Consider the following 20,779-nt stretch of genomic DNA (forward strand, 5'->3'; position numbering starts at 1 on the left):
CTGCATATATACATTTATATTTATATACTTCGCTCTTTTTGGATCGCAATATTCCCTTCTTTCTTTTCGGGTCAACCTAAACTTTATAATATGCAAAGACAACTTCATAGCAGTAGTGTCTCTACCTTGTGCCTTGACCTTAATTAGGAAATTAAGTTTTAATAAAGTATGAATTCTTTCTTTAATTTGTGCAAATAGAATATTACTATTCTGTTTATGGACAATTTCTCTTCTGTTTCGTTAGTGCATACTAGGTCCATCAAGTCCTGTTTCAGGGATTTCATAATGATTAGTATTTGGCGCAGGAGTTGCAGCTGATGGAGATGCAAAACAATCAGACAGAAGTTGCATGGATAGAAACAATGCAGTCCCTAGTTCAAGTAATCGTGCTGAAATTTCTCGGTTACCTCTGTCTCCATTAAATGCATGGAAAAATGGACGAGATAAAGAATCTCAACTTTCGAAAATGTATAATCCTCCAAGTATGGACACGGACCTGGTTCTTGTGAATCATGTCCCTCCAATACGGGAAGATGCTCAACTGATGGTATTATCTCACTCAAGAGCAGATACTAGGTTTCTTGCTGGAGGAGGTCATGTCGTTTCTGGTACAACAAGTGAAGAACTTGCTCTTGATGTAGAAGAGTTCAATATTCCGTGGAATGATCTGGTTCTGAGGGAGAAAATTGGGGCAGGTAAAACTATGTCTGCTGGTTTTAGCCATTTGAATACTGCAAGCTCTGTGATCCCTTGGTTAAATGTTAATTACGTTGGGACGTTTGAGGGGAAAACACTATATTGGGATTCTATAGTACCTTAACATTCTAATTTTATTTAGTTAACAGAGTTTGTCTATTTTCAGGGTCTTTTGGTACTGTTCACCGTGCTGATTGGAATGGCTCTGTAAGATACTTGTCCATTTAGATCTCAGTTTCAGGAAATCTTCTATCTGGAAAAAATTATCTCAACGTATCTTTTACTTTAGAGATTCATTTATGCTGTGTAAAGTTTTTCATCTCTAGTGTACTTTTTTTTTGTGGGGGTGGGAACCGTATCTTTGTTGTGGTTTAAGCAAGGTAGCTCTGAAGCTCCCTCTCAAATAATTTTTACCCTCTCTGTTTCTTTTTCCAGATTTCATCCTTTTTATCTTAGGGAAGAGGGGTAGTATTTTTTATGTCTATTGGAGATATAACCATGCGAAGTCTGCTATAGTATGCTGGTTCATTCCTTCCTGATTGCATCTCATGGAAGTTTGTATCATTTAGGACGTTGCCGTGAAGATTCTCATGGAACAAGATTTTCATCCGGAGCGATTCAAGGAATTTTTGAGGGAGGTAAGTCTTGTGCCTTCTCCCCCAACTTCCAACTAGAAATTAGGAAGAACAAGAAAGGGACCAAGATTCATGGAGATTAAAGATCAGCAGACACCAGTTATATTATTTGTTTTGCTTTCTACGCTCTTCTAATTCTGTTTTTTCTTTGGTTGTCCTAGGTTGCAATTATGAAGCGGTTGCGACATCCAAATATTGTACTTTTTATGGGTGCTGTCATTCAGCGACCAAATTTGTCCATAGTTACAGAATATTTGTCGAGGTCTTAACGTATTCCCGCATTCAGATTATTAGAGAAAGCGTTATGCTTTACCCAATTTAGCTGACCGTTTCCATGTTATCATGAATTTCAGGGGTAGCTTATTTAGACTTCTTCATAAACCTGGTGCAAGAGAGATGTTGGATGAAAAGCGTCGGTTGTGTATGGCTTACGATGTGGTATGGATAAATGTGTCTTACTCCCCTCCGCTTTCTCATTTTAATTTTTTTCAATTGGGGCTAATCTCTGACTATGATCCCGTGCAGGCAAATGGGATGAATTATCTACACAAACGCAATCCTCCCATTGTGCACCGAGATTTAAAATCTCCAAATCTGCTAGTGGACAAAAAATATACAGTGAAGGTGAGAGTAAGAACTTGTTTAGCTAGCATAAAGGTTCAATCCTATTTTTCAGGATTGATATATTCTCAGACTAGGCAATCTTAAAAAAAATGATATATTCTGAGACTTGGCTGTCAGAGTAGTCAAATCTGAAGAAAGCATCATTCTGGAGAGTGCATTTTTTTTTCCCCTTTGAGAGGTCTCCTCAATGCCAACTTCCTCACTTTTTCCCAAGGGTCAAGAGAGAAACATATAGAAGTGATAGTTGCATAATCTTTCCAACTAAAGAACATAAAGCAAGTGGTGAACCTGCAGCTGCAAGTATTTATCAGATTTCTCAGTGGATGGAGAATTAACATTGCATTCCATGAAATGGACAAGAGTGGATATATTTTGAAAATTCTGTATTAAGGAAAAATCATTATACATTATTTTACATTTTGGAGGAACGTTGGTCCATAATCTTTCTTTGTGACCTTCTAGACATTTACCATCAACAGTGGTCTTTCAACTGCCATGGATCCAGCATGTTTCAAGAAATTTTGGAGTCAATATGAGGAGGAAGAAATCTATTTCTAGTTTAGCTTGTCATTCGAATTTTCTTCTCATGTTTTTTCCATAACATATCTTGTCCTCTTTTATCAACCTCTTGGTGAATTAGTTTCTGTAGATGCGCCTCCTCTTAGTCTGGAAATATGTGTCTGGTCCTCTTCCTTTTAATCAACTTGAACCATCAAATCAACTTGAACCATCAAAGGAAAAGATTAATTTCTTGATCATTCAATTTGACTTTTCAAACCCAATCGAAAAAGATTAAAACAAAACTCAAAAGTCTTACGACCTGATTAAGAATTTGCTTGAAAAAGAGGAGGCATTTTGAATGTCCGGGATTTTTAAGGAGGCTCTGTTCTTTATAGCTCAGCAGTACGCATAATGTAGTGTGACTATCTCTTATGTTACCTCTAGGTTTAGTTGTTATTGATGCTTAATGATGAGAAAAAAATTGCAAGTTAACATTATAATTTGCTCTTGAGTTTGGCCAGAATATGGATATTTATTTGAAGCTATTCTCTCTCTTTATCAGTAAAAGGTACTAAATGTTCTCACTTGTCTATTGTCTTCATCAGGTCTGTGATTTTGGTCTTTCTCGTTTGAAAGAGAATACATTCCTTTCATCAAAGACTGCTGCCGGAACTGTAAATTCTTGATTCAACTCTGGTGCCTTTTCTACATTTTTTTTTTTTGTAAACTTGTAACATTTGTATTGATAACAGTACTTAGGTAGTACTGGAAAAACCGTATTTACAAAAGAGGAGTAAAAAAAAACTTCCAAGAACTGAGCCTACAATTCTAGACAGACCCTAGAAAATCTAGTATTGTCTCAGTTTCATTAGAGTAAACTTTAGAACACCAAAAGCAGAACAACAATATACAGTTGACACATTGCCACTCCTATTTCAAAACATCTGTCATTCCTTTCTCTCCATATAGTCCACCAAATACAAGCAGGAATCATCTTCCATCTATCTCTGTTTCTTGCACCAGCTTCCTCCCAACTAAAAAGAGACACCAATCTTACTAGGCATTGTCCATGAGATGCCTCTGAGATTGATAAAATCTGCCAAATCTTTTACAGTAGACCTTTTCTACAGTATTTTCACCACAGCTTTTACTCTTGTAATGTCAAACCTGTTTTTGACAATGCTTTTCTTGAGCCGAGGGTCTATCGGAAACAGCCTCTCTACCTCTCACAAGGTAGGGGTAAGGTCTGCGTACACCCTACCTTCCCCAGATCTCACTTGTGGGATCACACTGGGTATGTTGTTGTTGCAAATCTGGTGCCTTTATATTCTGTTGGTCTTTGGCTTGTTTCTTGATATGATTTAATGAGAAAAAAAATGAGTTGGTGCTTATTGTGACAGCCGGAATGGATGGCGCCTGAAGTTATTCGTGATGAGCCATCAAATGAGAAATCTGATGTATACAGCTTTGGTGTCATTTTATGGGAGCTGGCAACACTCCAACAACCATGGAGTAATTTGAATGCGTCACAGGTTTGTATTTGTTATAGTTTGAAGTTTTTTATGTTAAAGAGTATTTTAGATAGAAATGATGATATAAACAATGCAATCTAGTGGGGAATAGCAAATATATCAACTGAAAGGTTCTAAGGCTATCTCTTGGAATGTGAAAATGAGTTGGCTCATATGGTTCTGCCCGGAAATAGGGCACCACAAGTTGGGATGAGCCCTTACAATTTGCTTTACGTCATCTACCTCTCTTGTTCATGTAGTTAACGTCTTAGGCCATTGAATGGACAAGTCCAGGGATACTACTTTCCATTTCCGTGTAGGTTTTAATTTTTCTTATTGTGTGGTCTTTTAATAGTTGTTCATATTTTGTGTAACATATGTATATAGTTTGTCAAATTAGGAAAGTTGTTAAGTTGATGTCCAGCATAAAAGTAGTTTAATTATGATGAATCATCTAAATACTGTATTTGTTAATGTGTGCTTGCCAAGACACGTGCTATATCAGCAATCTGGCATAGTGTTAAGTGAACTAGGGGTTTCATCACATCTCCCCCTTAGGTAAGAGAAATTGTAGGCAAGGTTTCCCGCACCATATACAGGCGTGGGTAAAGAAGTTAGTCTGACCATTGTTGAGTTCTCCCACATCGGTGGGATAAGTGCTCCTTGGTCTCCTTATATGGACTTGGACAATCCTCCCTTCATGAGCTAGCTTTTGGGTTGAGTTAGGCCCAAGATCCATTCTTTACATGGTATCAAAGCCAGACCAATCCCAATTCATTGTTTCCGATGTTGGGCTTCCTGTCTTATATGGTCCACGCTCCAGGTGTCTAGTCCTGACCGCGGGGGTGGGGGGTGGGGGGGGGGTCGAGTTCTCCCACATCGGTGGGATAAGTGGTCCTTGATCTCCTTATATGGACTTGGACAGTCCTCCTCTCATGAGCTAGCTTTTGGGGTTGAGTTAGGCCCAAGTTCCATTCTTGACAACCACATTGACGTATGGATGTGGTGCTAGATAGGAAAAGCTTGTCGCATATTAGTGGACCGGGACAAACAAACTAATTCTCAAGAGATAAGATTCGAATCGGTTGTTGTAATAAACTTGTTGATGAGAAAGCAAATAGAATTAGTGGATACCTGCTAGCATATGGTGGAGTATCTGGAAGGAGAGGAATAGAAGATGTTTGACGGACAAAAGAGCGCTCAAGTTGGAAAGTTAAATCTGATTGTATTTTTATGGTCTCTTCCTGGTGTAAAAATGGATGTAATTGAGGATGCTGAAACCCTGTTACAGTTCATATATTCTTTTGTATGGATAGCTAGGCCTCACGTTCTTTCTCTTTTTGGATGTAATCACGGCACTTTTTTAGTGCTGGTTTTGACATCAATAACATACCACTTCCGAAAAAAGGTGTGGATTGGGAAGTCTAGGGAGATCGGCAACTTATGTTATAAATTGTAGTATGGTGGGATAAATAAAACTAGAAAGGGGATGGACTCATTGCAGCGTTAGGATTTAAAATAAAGCTCTAGAAGTGAAGAGAATTAACTATAAGATTATCTCATTAAGTTTATTGTAGGAAAATTATGAAATTAACATCATGAGTGTCTATGCACTACAAATAGAATTAGACGAGAAAACTAAAATGAAAATTTGGTTGATATGAATAGTAGGACAACCTTTGTCCAATAGATCCCATGGGACTAGAGGCCATAGAAGGAAGTTGAATGGGAGTTAGAAGCTAATGTAGATATTCTGAGGAAGTAAATGACAAGTTGCATTAAGAAAGTAATAAGAGAAGTATTTGGTGCATTTAGATGCTTAGGGGTTCAACTAGAAAAGTCATGATTGCCTTTATCCCCAAGAAAAAAAAAAAAAAAAAAACCAGAAAAGTCGTGATTGTTGAATGAAATGTGTAAAGAGCTATTAAAGTAAAAAGACAGTTATGAAGGAAGTTACCAACAAATGAATTTTGAATATCAAAAGCCTTTAAAGAGTATATTAAAGTAAATAGACAGTTTCGTCATGCTCTTGTAGACCTCCATATGCACCAGTCTGCAGGTGCGGCAAAATGCAGGTTGAAGGTGATAAAAGGGGACAAGTACACTAAGAGAAGTTGTCTCAAAAGATCAACACAAGCTTATATAAGAATAAACATAATAGAATCAAAAGATCTATATAGGGTACATTAACTAATTGGAGTCAAGTGTTAAGGCTTAGTCATTACATTTCTGTTGTGTCCAATGTTTGTGAGGAGTTCTCTTAATCGGGTTAGAGACGCCTATGTTCATGTAGAAATAAGTGTTTGATTTAAAGAACTTTTAATTCTAAGGGAATCCCTAATTTGTCTTCATAGATAATTCATATTGTATGACACGGACCTTAATACCTCATTACAAAAAAAGGAAAAAAAAATGAAGAAGAAGAAGAAATGGGCCTTAATAGAGCAGAACCGGTATGGATGATTTATATATTCGAACCAATTAATCCGGGGAAACCAAATGAATGGGTATGGGTGTCCTATCACTTTTCTGAATTATTTATTTTGCTTTAATTACCGCTATTTAACTACAATCAAATATAAGAGGGGCACTAAAATCTTGTTTGTGGATATCTTAATGGCAACAACCTTTTGACCATTCTGTTGTCGTAAATACTGACTTTAATTTTCATGTTGTGCATATGCATTAGTGCTTGAACAGTTGAACTTGTACATTCTAGCATTTTGCTACGGTTTGATTTATGAAAGACCAAATGAGATGATATCATGCTTCACGATTGTTGAGACCTCTTTGATATAGTACATTCTAGCTTCGGCAAAATACATCAAAACACCCCTAAACTATACCCAAAATGTCGATATCACACCTAAACTATATGAGCGACCTATTACACACCTTATGTATCTAAAACTGATATTTTTTACTCCCTGAGAACTGAAAACCAGTCTCAGGTGTGGGAGTGTTCCACACGCGCGCGACACGTCAGCGACACGTGGTTGCTAACCCAGTTTGCCGGAGAAGATGAGACGGAGCATTGGTGATGCTACGTTGCTTCAATGGTGCCCACAAAAAAATTAATTCTTTTGGACTGAAAACTAGATTACTACTAAATCTCAGCAAACTCCATTGGATTTATGGATCTATGAGTTAAAATAGGCTCTTCAATAGAAAAAACGGATTTTAGCCATCAAAGCTTCAACCACGTCACCCCCGCCCCGACGCCCCACACCATTCTTCTTCTTCAACAATAATTTCCAACAGACCATCTTCTTCCAATTTTGCTTCTAGTTCTCATTCAAATCACCAATTTAAGGAAACCCGCAAATACCTGTTTGCTTCATCTTTTTCTTCTAGACAATCCAGACTTGACAAATTTATCCAAATTCATTCTTCCACCACCAAGAATCAAAGCACAGATCATATATTTAATCACCCACCTTCAAACCCTCCACTAATATCATTTCAATCACCAGAAAATTCAAGCTACACAAATTGGATTCAAAATGCTCTCTTGCATCCAACTGCTCATATGTTTAAATATTCACCCAAATAACCAGTAATCTACACAAAGAGACAGAGGCAAGCTTTATGAAACAAAAATCGGAAAATATTGGAAGAACGGGGGAACATGGACATCCAACAGCTGCAAATTTTTTCATGAATTTGGGTGAACAAGAAGAGCTTCAAATAGTGGTTTGTACAGCAAAAATTTAGTCGACAACCGGAGCTATTGACCGGGGAAACTCAGAGGCGACAGAAACCAAAAATAGGAACCACAAATGATACCCCTCGAATAACCTAGCAACCTGGACGTTCACTGGTGTTGGAACTGGTTTTCTTTTAGCTACGTTTTGCGCAGAGAAGAAGAGAGAGGATGGTGGGTATGATAATGAAGAAACTGAAGGGGGCGTGGAAAAAAAAAAACTATTCTTTTTTCTTTTTTGGGGTGGGGGGGTTAATTTAGATTTGGACGCGCCTTTTTTATTTTTTATTTTTATATATATTTAAGTTTTTTGCCACGTCAGCTTTTGGGTGGTATAAGTTCCACTTTAAATAAGGATAAGGGGGTAATAGATCGCTCGATTAGTTGGAGTGTGAATTCGACTTTTCAGGTATAGTTCAGGGTGGAAACCATGTATTTTGCCTTCTAGCTTCTGCTACAAGTTTGATTTGAAAGATCAGATAAGAGGACCATCTGAAGAGCCTTATGATTGTTGAACTGTTTCCCTTTTTATTTTTAATATTGTACATGGCATGGAATGTGCTGTAATGAATCTGGCTTTGTAGGTTATAGCAGCTGTCGGCTTTGACAGGAAGAGGCCTGATATTCCAAGAAACTTGAATCCTGCAGTGGCGACTATTATTGAGGCCTGCTGGGCTGAGTGCGTTTCTTTTACTCGTCTCTAAGTTCAAGCTAATTGGCTTGAACTTATTTTTTTAATTGAAAAAGTTCAAGCCAATTAGTTTCGTGATTGTTTTAATGTGTTAACTTAAGGTTACTTTCGATAATGTTGTAGTGAGCCGTGGAGACGCCCCTCCTTTTCCACTATCATGGATATGCTGAGACCGCAAATTAGATCTCCTCTACCTCAACCAGGTCACACAGACATGCAGTTGCACGCATGAATACGTGTGATAACCGTATGATTTGTGCACATATTTTGCATTTGGCCATGTTTCTGGATTATGTCAGGTTTGTCTATATCCAAATCTGTTTCCTCGTTATACTGAATTTTAAAGCTATTGCCCTTGGTATGTCACATCTTAGTCTAGGTAAGTTAACACTAGGTGACCGGTGCCAACAGTAGTAGTAGAATAATTTGGTAGGATATTTGGAAAAACTTCTTTCCATGACACTTTCTTGGATTTTGGATGCTTTAGAAACTGCTGGAGCTAAAAGGCATTAGTTTAGACTGGCCATGACATCATAACAGCTAGTATTCTGTTAAGAGGCCCAGCCTAACAAACCTAGATAGGTGCCAATGATCCACTATCAAGCTTCAGCTTGAGTAATATCGGATTGAATTTTCAATAAGAAGGTGCAGCCTTTTACTTTCTTGCAGTTCGATGGCAATTGTTTTATGACAATACTTGTAGGGAAGTTTCTGCCCGTTTATAGGGTGGTGAAGTTTGATGGATACATCTGTATGTTTTGCAGGCTTGTATCTCTGCATAGTAGTTCAGACTTCCTGTGGATAAAACTAAGTTTTCTTCTCAAATTCAAGCAGCTGCCCATTGCCTTACTCCTTTGCATTGGGCATGACCAAGTGATTTTGTTCAATGTCAATTTTTTGTAATCTTTGTCTAGAATTCATGTTTGTATAACTATATGTAAAAGCATTATAATGGAACTTTGGGTCATAGAAATGCTCACATAAATCACACACCATGTTAGTGTGCGCTTTATGGTGACATGTACGTTTGTTTCATATGTAGCTTTCCTTTGTTTTGATTGCTTCGTCAAAAAGAATAGAAAGTGGATCACAGACACAACTTGGAAAAGAGAGTTCCTTAAAGCAATTGAATATGGCTTGTAAGTGTGCATGTATGGTTTTGGTTGCGAAGACAGAATAGTAGTCGACTTTTAACACCACTAAAAGATGCTAATTGCAAAGTGATTCTGGTTGACCGAGGTGTTTTCAAGTGAGGGAATAACGAATGATTTTAGATACTTTTGACACATATTAGATCTTCGGTATTGTTATAACGTGAAGGGATTATGAGTGAAAATACATAAAAGCGCGTACAAAATCATGCTTGATAAATATGAATATTATCAGTTCTATCAAATTATCAAACGCTAGACTAATTCGATAGATAGTAATAAGGATATCCAGATGTGCAAAATCATGCTTGAAGAAACAGTAGGCACGACCTGAAGAGTGGCATCACACTGTGTTCTGATGTAGTACTTTGCTATTATTATCTGTGTAATTACTAAGATTTCGTTATTGCAGGACTGATTTCACAGGATAATTACTGCTTCAAAATTTTATTAGCTTGACGAAAATAAGAAACATAGGTGCTTAAACATAGCTACTTCTCTTTTCGGATGTTGATTCGTCGTATCAGGTTGGAGTTCCGCATCGTGCGAAAATATTATTAGAGTTCAGACTTCTATTGGTTGAATTATATAACGCTAAAGAGACGCCTCCAAATAAATAGAACTAAATAACTAAATATTAATTTTGCCAGTACTGATGTTTCCAAATAACTAGAAACATGCATCAAAAATATACCAAACGAAGGAAAATTCACGTAATGGATTTCATCAAACATAAGAAAAATCAAAATAACAATGACAACCATGGCGCTGAGATCAGAAAGCTCCCCAGATGATATTTTTGACAACAATCACCCGGCTCGGTTCACAGAAAGCTGGGATTAGACTACTCTGAGCACAGTAGATCCGAAAACCTATCGTGATCATTCATTTACTGAGGTTAGATCCAAATATGCGTAGTGCCTAAAGCATATAAGCAAAGGCAGGCAGAACAAAATTGATTTGACCCAGCAGAAGAAACTAAAGCATCGCGCTGCACAAGGGTCGAATAAAAATCACTCAGTATCCAACTTCTGCTTCTTTTCCTCGGGCACCTCTGTCGTTCCATGTTTCAACTTAGCTTCTCGACGCTCCCTTTTAACTCCTTTAGCTTTGTGAGGCAGTGCCACACTTCCAACCTACAGAAAGGAATAATTTTTCACTGCTAAACAGAGGCATCGAATTTATTTATTTTAAAAAAAAATCAACCATGTAATGTCTTCTTACCTTCTGATCAGGAATGTAAATCTTTCCGAGTTTTCCTTGAATAGCATCTTTGACAACATTTTTCTCCTGAAAATAAGAGTAACAACATCAATATCTCACAACTCATGTCAGTCAAAGAAAGATTTGAAAGAGTAACTAAGCCAATCAAACCTTCTTCTTTGCTTTTTCAAGAGAAGTTCTCATAGCTTCTTTCCTTAGACTGTCATCAGGGAGACGATGTCGCCGAGTTACCAAGTCCATGGAAGGTCCAACCTCAACTAATTCTATTTTTGGAACTATTGTACCGGATTTTTTAAGACGGAGTGCACAATGTGTGAAGAAAACCCTATTTGGTGACACAGCTACACATACATATACACGATCTAATCCAGCAAGGTTCAAGTTGGTCACGACCTGCATTATTGAACCCACAAACATTAATTGTACTCCTTCCAGTTCAAAGAAGCAAAGCAAAAAAGTTATTGAGAAAAAGAACAAACCTCGCCATGGAATAGATCGAGCAAAACTTCTTTTAAATGTTTCAACTCTTCATTGCTCTCAAATCCTTCTCCAATAAAGGTGAAAAGGGGTTTTGACCCAATTTTAGGAGCCAAATTCTTATCATATTTGAAAGACTTCATGCTTTTGAACTCTTCTACTCCTACCTCTACAAGATCGTAAATGTGGTGATCATAGGTTCGCCCAATAACAAGATTGTTAGGGCGCTTCTTGGAGTGAGAACCATACTGCAAAATGAGAAAAGACTTGTCAGTGGGACAGAAAACAAAAGATGGGAAGCAACAAGGAAAAGGTCCTGAACAAAAAAGAAGAAAAATATTCCTGATAAAGAGATAAAGTAGAAAGTTAAACATTTTATACAAAGATAGCCTAATGCTGAAATTAAGATTTTCAACACGGTAACTAGAGTTGCAAGACACATCTCACACTGAGTATCCTAACTGCATAAAGAGTTGAAATCTACAATTAATAGTGATAATGTAATAGATGTTTTAACCAGAGCAACAGGATTCGGACTGTACTATGTAGAAACTGAGACATCGTGTCAAGTGGAAACCATAAGCAAGGATGGTTAAGCAGTAAACTAGAAATTTTTTAATGTTAAATGTTGTTCTTGATCAAGGATTACTCATCAAAGCATATAATTACTTCACTAAATGAGTAAAATCGTTATAAAAGCATTATTGAATACATCTTTATTTCATAATGCAATTGATTAGGGACAATTAACGACCAATTATTGTCAGGAAGCCACAGATCAGCTACAAAAATCGAGAGTGACTAGAACTATCGACCACAAAATACATTTTTTATTTGGGTTCTCCAAAGCTGCACAATATAAATTCTTGATATCTAGTCCTAAATGTGCTCTCCCCCACACTGTAAAAGAAAACTCCTTAACCGCACAACAGGATATCACAGATCAAAAGCACTGTCAAATCATCTTGTACAGCATATAGTTTAACCATTCACAAACAACCAAAAACTACATACAAATTTGAATACCCAATGCCTAGTGAAAACTACTTTCTTATAAAAGTATATCCATCATGTCTTTATTTCGTGCCTGCATATCTAGCAACTAATAACATTAAGGATCTTTTTTATTAAATAATCAAACAATTGAAGATCAAAAGTGGACTTTGGCAACCGTGTTACCCACCAATCACCATTCCTATTATGAATGTATGCAAGCTACACATCAAAGAGCGTCATATGGCATAATCTCTGCTCCTTGTCTAGCACTTTCTCTTTTTGCTAGAATTTCTTTTTACATGGACATCCAAGGGGGAGTGTTGTGAATAGTCAAAGGTAAATAGGGTAGAAGAATGGATTCCCATGCTAATGCCCATCCCTCTTACTATTTACAACAGTGACTCTTCACTTTTTATGCCTATAAAAGGCTATGTAAATTACATTCAAATTGTAGCTTTTCCCCGAAGCACTTCTGGAATATTAGTCAAGCACAAATTGTAGTTGTAATATTGAAAAAATAGTTCATCAAATTCATTAGTCAAACACAAACTGCACTGTCCAAAAGTACTTTTTTGAAAAGCCAAACAAAAAGAACTTTTCAAAATAAGTAGTTTCTGGATGCTTGGCCAAACAAGGAGCATATTAATAATGCACTTCCATGTCAAAATGAGCGCCTTTTCTTTGTCATAGGTTTAGGGGAAGAGATTTTCAAAAAGGCGTAACAAATTCTCAACATTGCACCTAAGTTTCTTCTTCCTGTATTTCATTGTGTGTTAATCAGTACTGTTTTGCTAAATAGTTTTAGTTATGACTTAGCTTCAGAACAAGCCTAATAACAACATAATAATCAGGGCCACAAAAAGAAATTCAGATTAACATGGAACAAGTAATAAATGAATAACCTTTCTCAACATGAAAAGACTCTTATACTCACTTACCACAAAAAGACTACAATCTGTCTTAAGGGAGAAAAACTCCAAAGAAGTCTCGCCCCCACTTTCAAATGGTCTAATGTTATCATTCTTTCGGGTATATTTAACAGAATTATCCCTCTTCAAGTGATAAATTTCAGTCATCACTTCATTCAATACTTGGCTGGTTTTTGTACCATGTAGTATCAACGTTTTCTTCCCAGTTTCAACCTGCCAGCACAAAAAAACAATGGGAAAATTTCAGAAATATACAAGTTGGTCACTTACATTGCAAAAAAAAAAAAAGTCCAACACTTACATTACAAAAAATAGCCCAAAATATACAAACATATACAGACACTTATACCAGCATATACAAACATATAAGAAGGCAGAGAGAGACAAGTTTGGGTCATTTTTTGAAAGAATTAAAAAAAATGGGTCAATTTTGGTAGCATTGTTGCCCCAATTAACATACAGTGTAATTTTCTCAAAAACAATTGCCATCACTATCAAAATCCAATCTTTAATAAAACAAACTTCAAAAAAAAAAAAAACTCATTATTCCTTTGCTATGCTTAAACTTACCAGCTTTGGAGCACGTTTTTCAAGCTCCCTTCTAATTCTTCCTTTCTGTGGGGTTTTAAATTTCATCATGTTTACCTACAAAAATCGAATAAAACAAGCTAATTTTATAGGGCTAAAGCACATATTCAAACATCATAACAAGTATTACGGCTTAATCCCATCAACAATATGAATCATTATTAAATTTAAGCGTTTAACTCACCAATATAGAGGAACTGGTGAAATAGGAAGAAATATCTTCGCTTAGTAGGCAAATGTTAGGGTTTTAGAAAGTAGTTACTTCGTGTTATTTGCTTGGTTTCAATTGTGGGCCTGGTAGTGAATAAAAGCAAATCCAGGCCCATGTTCACTGACCTAATTTCTGATGGACCAATCCAATATGAAGAAATTGCAGGATTAGCCTTCGCCGGGGGTGGTCTTTAATTCTTGTCCCTCAAATTGGTGGTCTTTAATTTTTTGCCTTCGCTAAAGCCCTTTGGTTCTGAATTCAAATCCCCACTCAGTCAAAAATTTAAAACAAAATCGAAAGGCATAAGTTGGGATTCGCAGGGTATAAATTGGGGTTCAAACTCTGCCTTAAGGCAAAACAAACAAAAAAATTACTGAAATTTTGCAAACCTCTGCCTTAAGACCTAATTTTGGTTAAAAGTTTAAGACAAACTTCTGTCTTAAGGCATAAGTCTTGCGAATCCCAACTTCTGCCTTGCAAATCTTACCTTATGCCTTGTAATTTTTTTTAATTTTTTTGACTGAGTCTGGGTTTGAACACAGGCGAATGGAAAATATTAAAGATCACTAATTTGAGGGACAAAAATTAAAGATCACCCCAAAAGAAGGACAATCCATGTAAAAAAAAAAAAAAGATACAATATGAAGAAATTGTCTGGTTTCCCTTCAAATGGGTTGTTCCTTGGTTTTGGGGCTATTTGAACGATTGTCCTTATTCGGGGGTGCTCTTTTGCCCCTCAAATTGCTAGTCTGTAATTTTTGTCATTCGCTTAAAATACTCGGAGGTTCTGGATTCAAATCCAGCTCAATCAAAAAAAGAATTCCAGCGGAGTAAAAAAAAAATGCCTTAAGGCAGAATTTTAGATTTTTTTTTACTGAGTGGGGTTCGAACTCAGAACCTCAGTGTATTTTAGGCCATTTTTTTAAGTGAAGGAAAAAAATTAAAGACTAACAATATGATGGACAAAAATTAAAGATCAGCGCCTTGGAAGGGTAATCCATGCATAAAAATGTTAGTTTTGCCCTTCAAATGGGAGTACGCAACTTAAATGACCCAAAAAGTGGGTTTGTGGACCAAAATGACGGCAAAAAAAAAAGTGACAAAAGTACCTTTTGCGCACTAAAAGGTATTATTTTCATTTTCACAACACTTGTATCATTTCAAAGTTTTGAAATTTAACCTTATTTCCATACTTTGACCAAAGATTAGTCATGTTTCAAAATGCCGGAATATCAATATTTTATATAGAACTTGATATCTTTTTCTGCAAACAATAATGTAGGCTCAGTATATCAAGTATACGTAAAAGTTTGGATCGTCGTTTTAGGGGTTATAAAGCGCCTCGAAGTAAGTTTTGTTTGTTTGGAAACTTGTTATCTTTAGGTTTGAGTGTTTTATTTTATAAGGTTTTGATTTAAACGTTTTATTATTTAGTCAAGGCATTACATTATTAAGGATATGTCGATAATTTTTTTTGAGTTTTTTTTTTTTTTGGGCGGCGTTCATAATTCAAGACAATTCGAATACATCAAGAAGAATTAAAATACATTAATAATTCAAGGCAATTCCAATATATCAAGAAGGACTAAATTACATTCATAATTCAAGACAATCTTTAACCACGAGAGGCTCTTCCACTACGAGAGGTATTCGCACCCAGTGGCGGAGTAAGGATTTTCACTAAGGGGGTTCAAAATAAGAAAAAGTAAACATGCGAAGTAGCCAAAGGTGGTTCAACATCTACTATATATACATATAAAATAATTTTAACCATGTATAAACAGTATTTTTTTTCGCCGAGGGGCGTTCGGACGAACCCCCTCGGCCTTATGTGGCTCCGCCCCTTCTTGCACCACCACAGCCCCGTAGGTTACACAAACGTTTATCATGGCCAAACTCCTTACACGTCGAGCACCTTCAAGAGTATGTCCTATCCGGAACATCCATTTGATTGGGAATCCGAGTTCGTGTGTTAACATGAATTTTACGAATATACTGCTTGTTAGCAATCATTGAAAATGGCTCGTTTGGCCGATAAGATTGATCACCAAGTGGGTAGAAAAATCCGACATATGCTTTAAGATAATTTTCGACGTTGTAGTCGGATGCCACATGAGTGGATACCGTTTCTCCTATTGCCTCGAAACACTTGATGGCATGAGAACACGGTATGTGGCATGATTGCACTTACCCCAACTACACGTTCTCGTTCTCACATAAACGGTATGAAGGTTTCCTCCCTGACCTTGGTAATAACCCGTCCAGACTTCATACACACGTTCGGCATAGTTATACTCTACCATCTTGTGTAGCTCACATTTTTTCCTATAATGCTCGAACAGTTGTGCAGGTTTTGGCATCAATTTCCCACCTTCTGCTAATATGGCTTTGGCATGTCTTGTTCTAGTGGCAAACCGCTCCACAACTTGCTTGAAAGTCATTCTCACCATTGCAGTAACGGGCAGTCCCCGAGCAGATTTTAGCAAATCATCGAATAACTCTGAGTTGTTTGTTGTTAGCATTCCCCATCACCTGCCTCCATCAGCATGTAATGTCCATTTCTCAACGTCGATATCCTTCAACCAATTATATGTTATTGGATTCACTGTCTTAATCATCTCCATCCATATAAGAAACTTTTTTTGTTGATGCTCCATTGCAGCCGTCCACATCAATTTGTTTAGTGTGCTGTTTCCAAATTTTGTTTGGAAATTTTCCTTTATGTGCCTTAAACAAAAGCGACGGTAAGCAAAGGGAGGCTGCCACCCCATCAAATTAAACTTATTGGGTAATATGGCTTGATGTCGATGCCCATACGATCCTTAATAACATATCACCTCAAATATGTCAAAAACATCCCCCATGTCTCGTTGCTTTCGTTAGCGACAACGGCGAAAGTAAGAGGGAATATCGATCCATTGACATCCATCCCTACTGCAATCAGTAGCTTGATGTCATATACCCCATACACATGTATGCCATCTATGGATATGACTGGCCGACAATGAGCAAAACCATCAATGCATGGTTTGAATGTCCAAAACACAAAATTAAAAATATTACAGGTAATGAGCTTCCACTCTACAACAGTATCAGGATTGAATTTCTATAGAGCTGCTATATACCTCAGCAGCTGCTGGAAAGAGCCCTCCCATGTACCATAAATCATCTTAAAAGCCAGCCTATGCCCGAGATATCCCTTTCTTTTGCTTATCGTTTTACGATATATTTTCTTAACGTTTCTGATGCAATCTTTGATGGGATGCCTGGATAAGTTTAAACAGACAACATTTAACAATGATATGTTAATTTAATTGATGTCAAAATTATAATGAACTTGGTCGAATAGCTTACCTTGGGGTTTCAGCAACGTGAACAAGCAACACTTGAGCAATCATATTTGTATCTAAACTAAAATGATCTGCTTGATTTCTCCCATATCACAAGTGTGACGTGGGTGGAATTTTGTGATAACCCACATACTATCATGCTTAACAATACCACGAAGCATTCATTGACAACCTTGATATTGTCGTCTGCAAAACAGTCTCAATATCTTTCGGGTTGAATCATCAACCTTGAACTCCCTCATTCCCTGGTAGCTATAAATTTTGATGGCCCTTTGCAATGCCTTTTTTGGATTCAAACATCATACCTTTTGCAAGGTGAACTTCATTATTTACAAGGTCGATGGGTTATTTTCCACAATTTATGGCGAATTGGATCATCTTCTCTGGTGAAAACAAAGGCATCAGGACGACTTTGAAGATTGTTAAGATATGGAATCACGTCAGAATGCCACTGAATTGGGCTTTCGGCCATCGATTCTTGCTAGGTTAGACGACTTTGCATCATTTCTACTAATCGTTGTTCCTACATATGGAGATTAACATCAACCTGATCATCATCATCGTCGGACTCCTCTGCATTCGGTATATCATCACTATCACTCGATGATGTTTCTATATGATTAGGATAATTAAAACCATCTAGTAAAGGCCTTTTCCTACACGAAAAATAGGTAGCATATTTTAAATACCAACATCAAAATATATATGGATTATTTAATATCAAAGTAATGAACCTACCGACAGAGTTCAATATTGTCAGGGTTTGAAGAAATAACAACTGCACCGAAATCAACATTTGGTGCCACTGGCGAGTTTTATGTGTAATTTTCACTACAGAGACGGTTCAAGTATTGTGAATACTAAACATCAAAAAACATATATTATTTAATTAATAAAAAGTATACATGTTGATAATAATCAGTTGCACCGAACTGAGGAAATTGCCCAATATTACTCATATCAGGTGTATAACCTCTAAAAAGAAACAAAGAAAAATTACTATTACCATACGTATAATAAAATTAACATGTGCTACTACACAAAATTATAATTTAAAAATGTATATTTACCAATTTTCACCGTAATTTTGATTAAATTGCTGGCTTAGAGTTTCCAGGGGCACTTGACCACTCAAAATGTCTCCATAAGAACTCAAGTCCGTATAAGTGTTACCTTGAATAGGCTGCACTTGAGGGACTTCCTGACGACTGTGAGGTATCCGTTCAACATACATTTCAAGAATATTGATGCTGACTAACACCCTATATTCTTCCGGCGCAATCAAATAGTTCCTCAAAGAGTCATCATCATCGATAGTCCACTGACCATAAAGCACTAAACCATGTGCTGCAATGGTTGTTGGGTATCTACCTACTACAGATAATTCACATTCACGATTACTTTTCACTCTTCTATGTAAGGCATTGAGTAATGTTTGGTAATCCAACGTAGTTGGAAACTTAAACATGGGTTTTTGGTTTATTACTATAACTAACATTATTATCATAAAGAATCTCTCCATCCCAAAATAAAGAAATCTTAACGGTTGAAGGGGGAGAAGACATTTTTTTAAGAACTTTGGAGTTTGATTTTTTTAAGAATGTGAAAAAAAATGACTTAAACTTATGAAATGGATAAGTGTTTACCTCATCCAAATTTCATATTAAATAGAAAAAACTTGAGCGTTTGAAAGCGTCTGAAATTGTGCATGGTGTTGTCAAATCAAGTATGTGAAAACTCAATATTTTGCGCTTATAAATGTTCCGCAATATAGGTGTGTCATAGGAAGCGTCTGAAATTGAGCATGGTGTTGTCACCTCGACTATATGAAAACTCAATATTTTGCGCATATAAATGTTACGCAACATAAGTGTATCATATAAAGCGTATGAAATTGAGCATGGTGTTGTCACATCAAGGATGTGAAAACTCAGTATTTTGAGCATATAAATGTTGCGCAATATAAGTGTGGTGTTTGAAAGCATCTGCAATTGTGCATGGTGTTGTCACATCAAGTATCTGAAAACTCATATTTTGCGCATATAAATATTGCGCAATATAAGTGCGTCATATAAAGCGTCTAAAATTGAGCATGGTGTTGTCACATCAAGTATCTGAAAACTCATATCTTGCGCATATAAATGTTGCACCATATAAGTGTGTCATATAAAGCGTCTGAAATTGAGCATGGTGTTATCACATCAAGTATGTGAAAACTCAATATTTTGCGCATATAAATGTTGCGCGATATAAGTGTGTCATATAAAGCACCTGAAGTTGAGCATGGTGTTGTCACACCAAGGAGTAATATATAACATGAATGACGAACAACTAGCATTCACATTAAAAAAGGTTATTATGGCATTTTGGAACCAATATTTTGATATTGCTTTTATTACATGTTTTACCCCAGCAAACATATTCGAAGCAATGGATAAGACTTGGGAACTAGATGAGCGTGATTTTTATTACTCAAATAACCCAAACAACAGATACAATCAAGAATACAATAATACAGTGAGAGATGCGTGGAATTTGCGTGTTAAGGAGGTTGAAATGCTAGAACAAAACTTGAGGGCACTGGGACTCAAACATCTAAAAAGTCGTGCTATGTCAATGCCTCATAGCACACCACAAGAGTTCAATTTTGCTCTTAACCGTTTTCGCGTAAAGAACAATCGGATGAAAATACATTGCCTCATGGTAGAATATGGTTAACAAGGTTTCGTCAGATTCAGATCCAAGTGGGATTCGGACTGTGAGATGTCCGATGAAGATGAATCACCATGATCCTATTAATATTTTTTATAATAAAGTAAGTAGGTAGGGTCATAAAGAGGACCACAAGGGTACTTGCAACTATATAAATAGCCTTTCATTTGTTATTAAACTACAACATATTCAATGTCGAGTAGTAGAAATGCAGATTGGTATATATTCTTTCCAATTGACTCGAATAACAGTGGTGATGATAACATAGAAGTTATTCCGATGAGCTGAGTTTTCTTGATAACAATGAATTCGTGCTAGACGATTTGAAGCCCCGCCTTTTAATAGAGCATAATGATGATTTTCGCGAGCTGAAATATTCAGATCGACGAGAATATTATTGCGGGTTACGCCGAGAATGGGCATATTGGCATGTCGAATCAGAACATCTTGTCCGTGACTTGGAAAATCTCAACGATCAAATCCCAACAAGATTTGACCATGCTTCGAGTAGGTCCGCATTCTTGCGAGCTTGCCGTACAAAAGATTAGAAAAGAAAACAACAAAATGCTAGCAAGACGTTGTAGATTTTACATGTCAAAGCTGGCCGAAGAACAAGTATCATCAACAGGTAGAGAACTAACATCCACAGAAAAAAGATACGTCTTAAGAAATACAAATAATTGTTCTGAAGACGATATTGAGGACTTCTATTCTAATGATGATTAGGAGTTATTTTGGTTTACTATCTTAGTTTTTGGGTCATTTAAGTTTCGGACTCAT

General features: G+C 36.6%; 2 protein-coding genes across 3 annotated transcripts in view; one reads left to right on the plus strand and one right to left on the minus strand.

The window, feature by feature from the left end:
* LOC132607164 (serine/threonine-protein kinase CTR1-like) overlaps window positions 1-9,509 on the plus strand; it is a 32,779-nt gene extending 23,270 nt beyond the window's left edge. The window contains exons 6-16 of one of the 2 annotated variants that reach the window (XM_060321016.1): window positions 315-695; window positions 863-903; window positions 1,266-1,334; window positions 1,493-1,593; window positions 1,685-1,769; window positions 1,857-1,955; window positions 3,062-3,130; window positions 3,857-3,988; window positions 8,255-8,349; window positions 8,485-8,660; window positions 9,126-9,509. In XM_060321016.1, coding sequence (XP_060176999.1) covers window positions 315-695; window positions 863-903; window positions 1,266-1,334; window positions 1,493-1,593; window positions 1,685-1,769; window positions 1,857-1,955; window positions 3,062-3,130; window positions 3,857-3,988; window positions 8,255-8,349; window positions 8,485-8,593 — 1,181 coding nt within the window. In that variant the 3' untranslated portion in view covers window positions 8,594-8,660; window positions 9,126-9,509. Of the gene's footprint in view, window positions 1-305; window positions 696-862; window positions 904-1,265; window positions 1,335-1,492; window positions 1,594-1,684; window positions 1,770-1,856; window positions 1,956-3,061; window positions 3,131-3,856; window positions 3,989-8,254; window positions 8,350-8,484; window positions 8,661-9,125 lie in introns of both variants that reach the window. The other variant, XM_060321015.1, reaches the window with a different exon arrangement.
* Window positions 9,510-10,125: 616 nt separating this feature from the next.
* Window positions 10,126-14,032, minus strand: LOC132607167 (ribosome production factor 2 homolog). Its single transcript, XM_060321017.1, has 7 exons — window positions 13,911-14,032; window positions 13,709-13,783; window positions 13,148-13,351; window positions 11,216-11,461; window positions 10,887-11,129; window positions 10,737-10,802; window positions 10,126-10,648 (listed from the first exon to the last, which is right to left on the minus strand). The coding sequence occupies exons 2-7, from the start codon at window positions 13,775-13,777 to the stop codon at window positions 10,526-10,528; spliced, it is 951 nt and encodes a 316-aa protein (XP_060177000.1). The 5' UTR covers window positions 13,778-13,783; window positions 13,911-14,032; the 3' UTR covers window positions 10,126-10,525.
* Between the last annotated feature and the right edge of the window lie 6,747 nt (window positions 14,033-20,779).

The sequence above is a fragment of the Lycium barbarum genome, chromosome 8 (assembly GCF_019175385.1).
Source record: "Lycium barbarum isolate Lr01 chromosome 8, ASM1917538v2, whole genome shotgun sequence".
In the NCBI taxonomy this organism is placed as follows: Eukaryota; Viridiplantae; Streptophyta; class Magnoliopsida; order Solanales; family Solanaceae; genus Lycium; species Lycium barbarum.

Coding starts and splice junctions, on each gene's coding strand:
- LOC132607167 (XM_060321017.1), bottom strand. CDS start 13,777: ATGATGAAATTTAAAACCCCACAGAAAGGAAGAATTAGAAGGGAGCTT. Junction 10,803..10,886: donor TTGAAAAAGCAAAGAAGAAG/GTTTGATTGGCT, acceptor TCTTATTTTCAG/GAGAAAAATGTTGTCAAAGA. Junction 10,649..10,736: donor TTTACATTCCTGATCAGAAG/GTAAGAAGACAT, acceptor TCCTTTCTGTAG/GTTGGAAGTGTGGCACTGCC.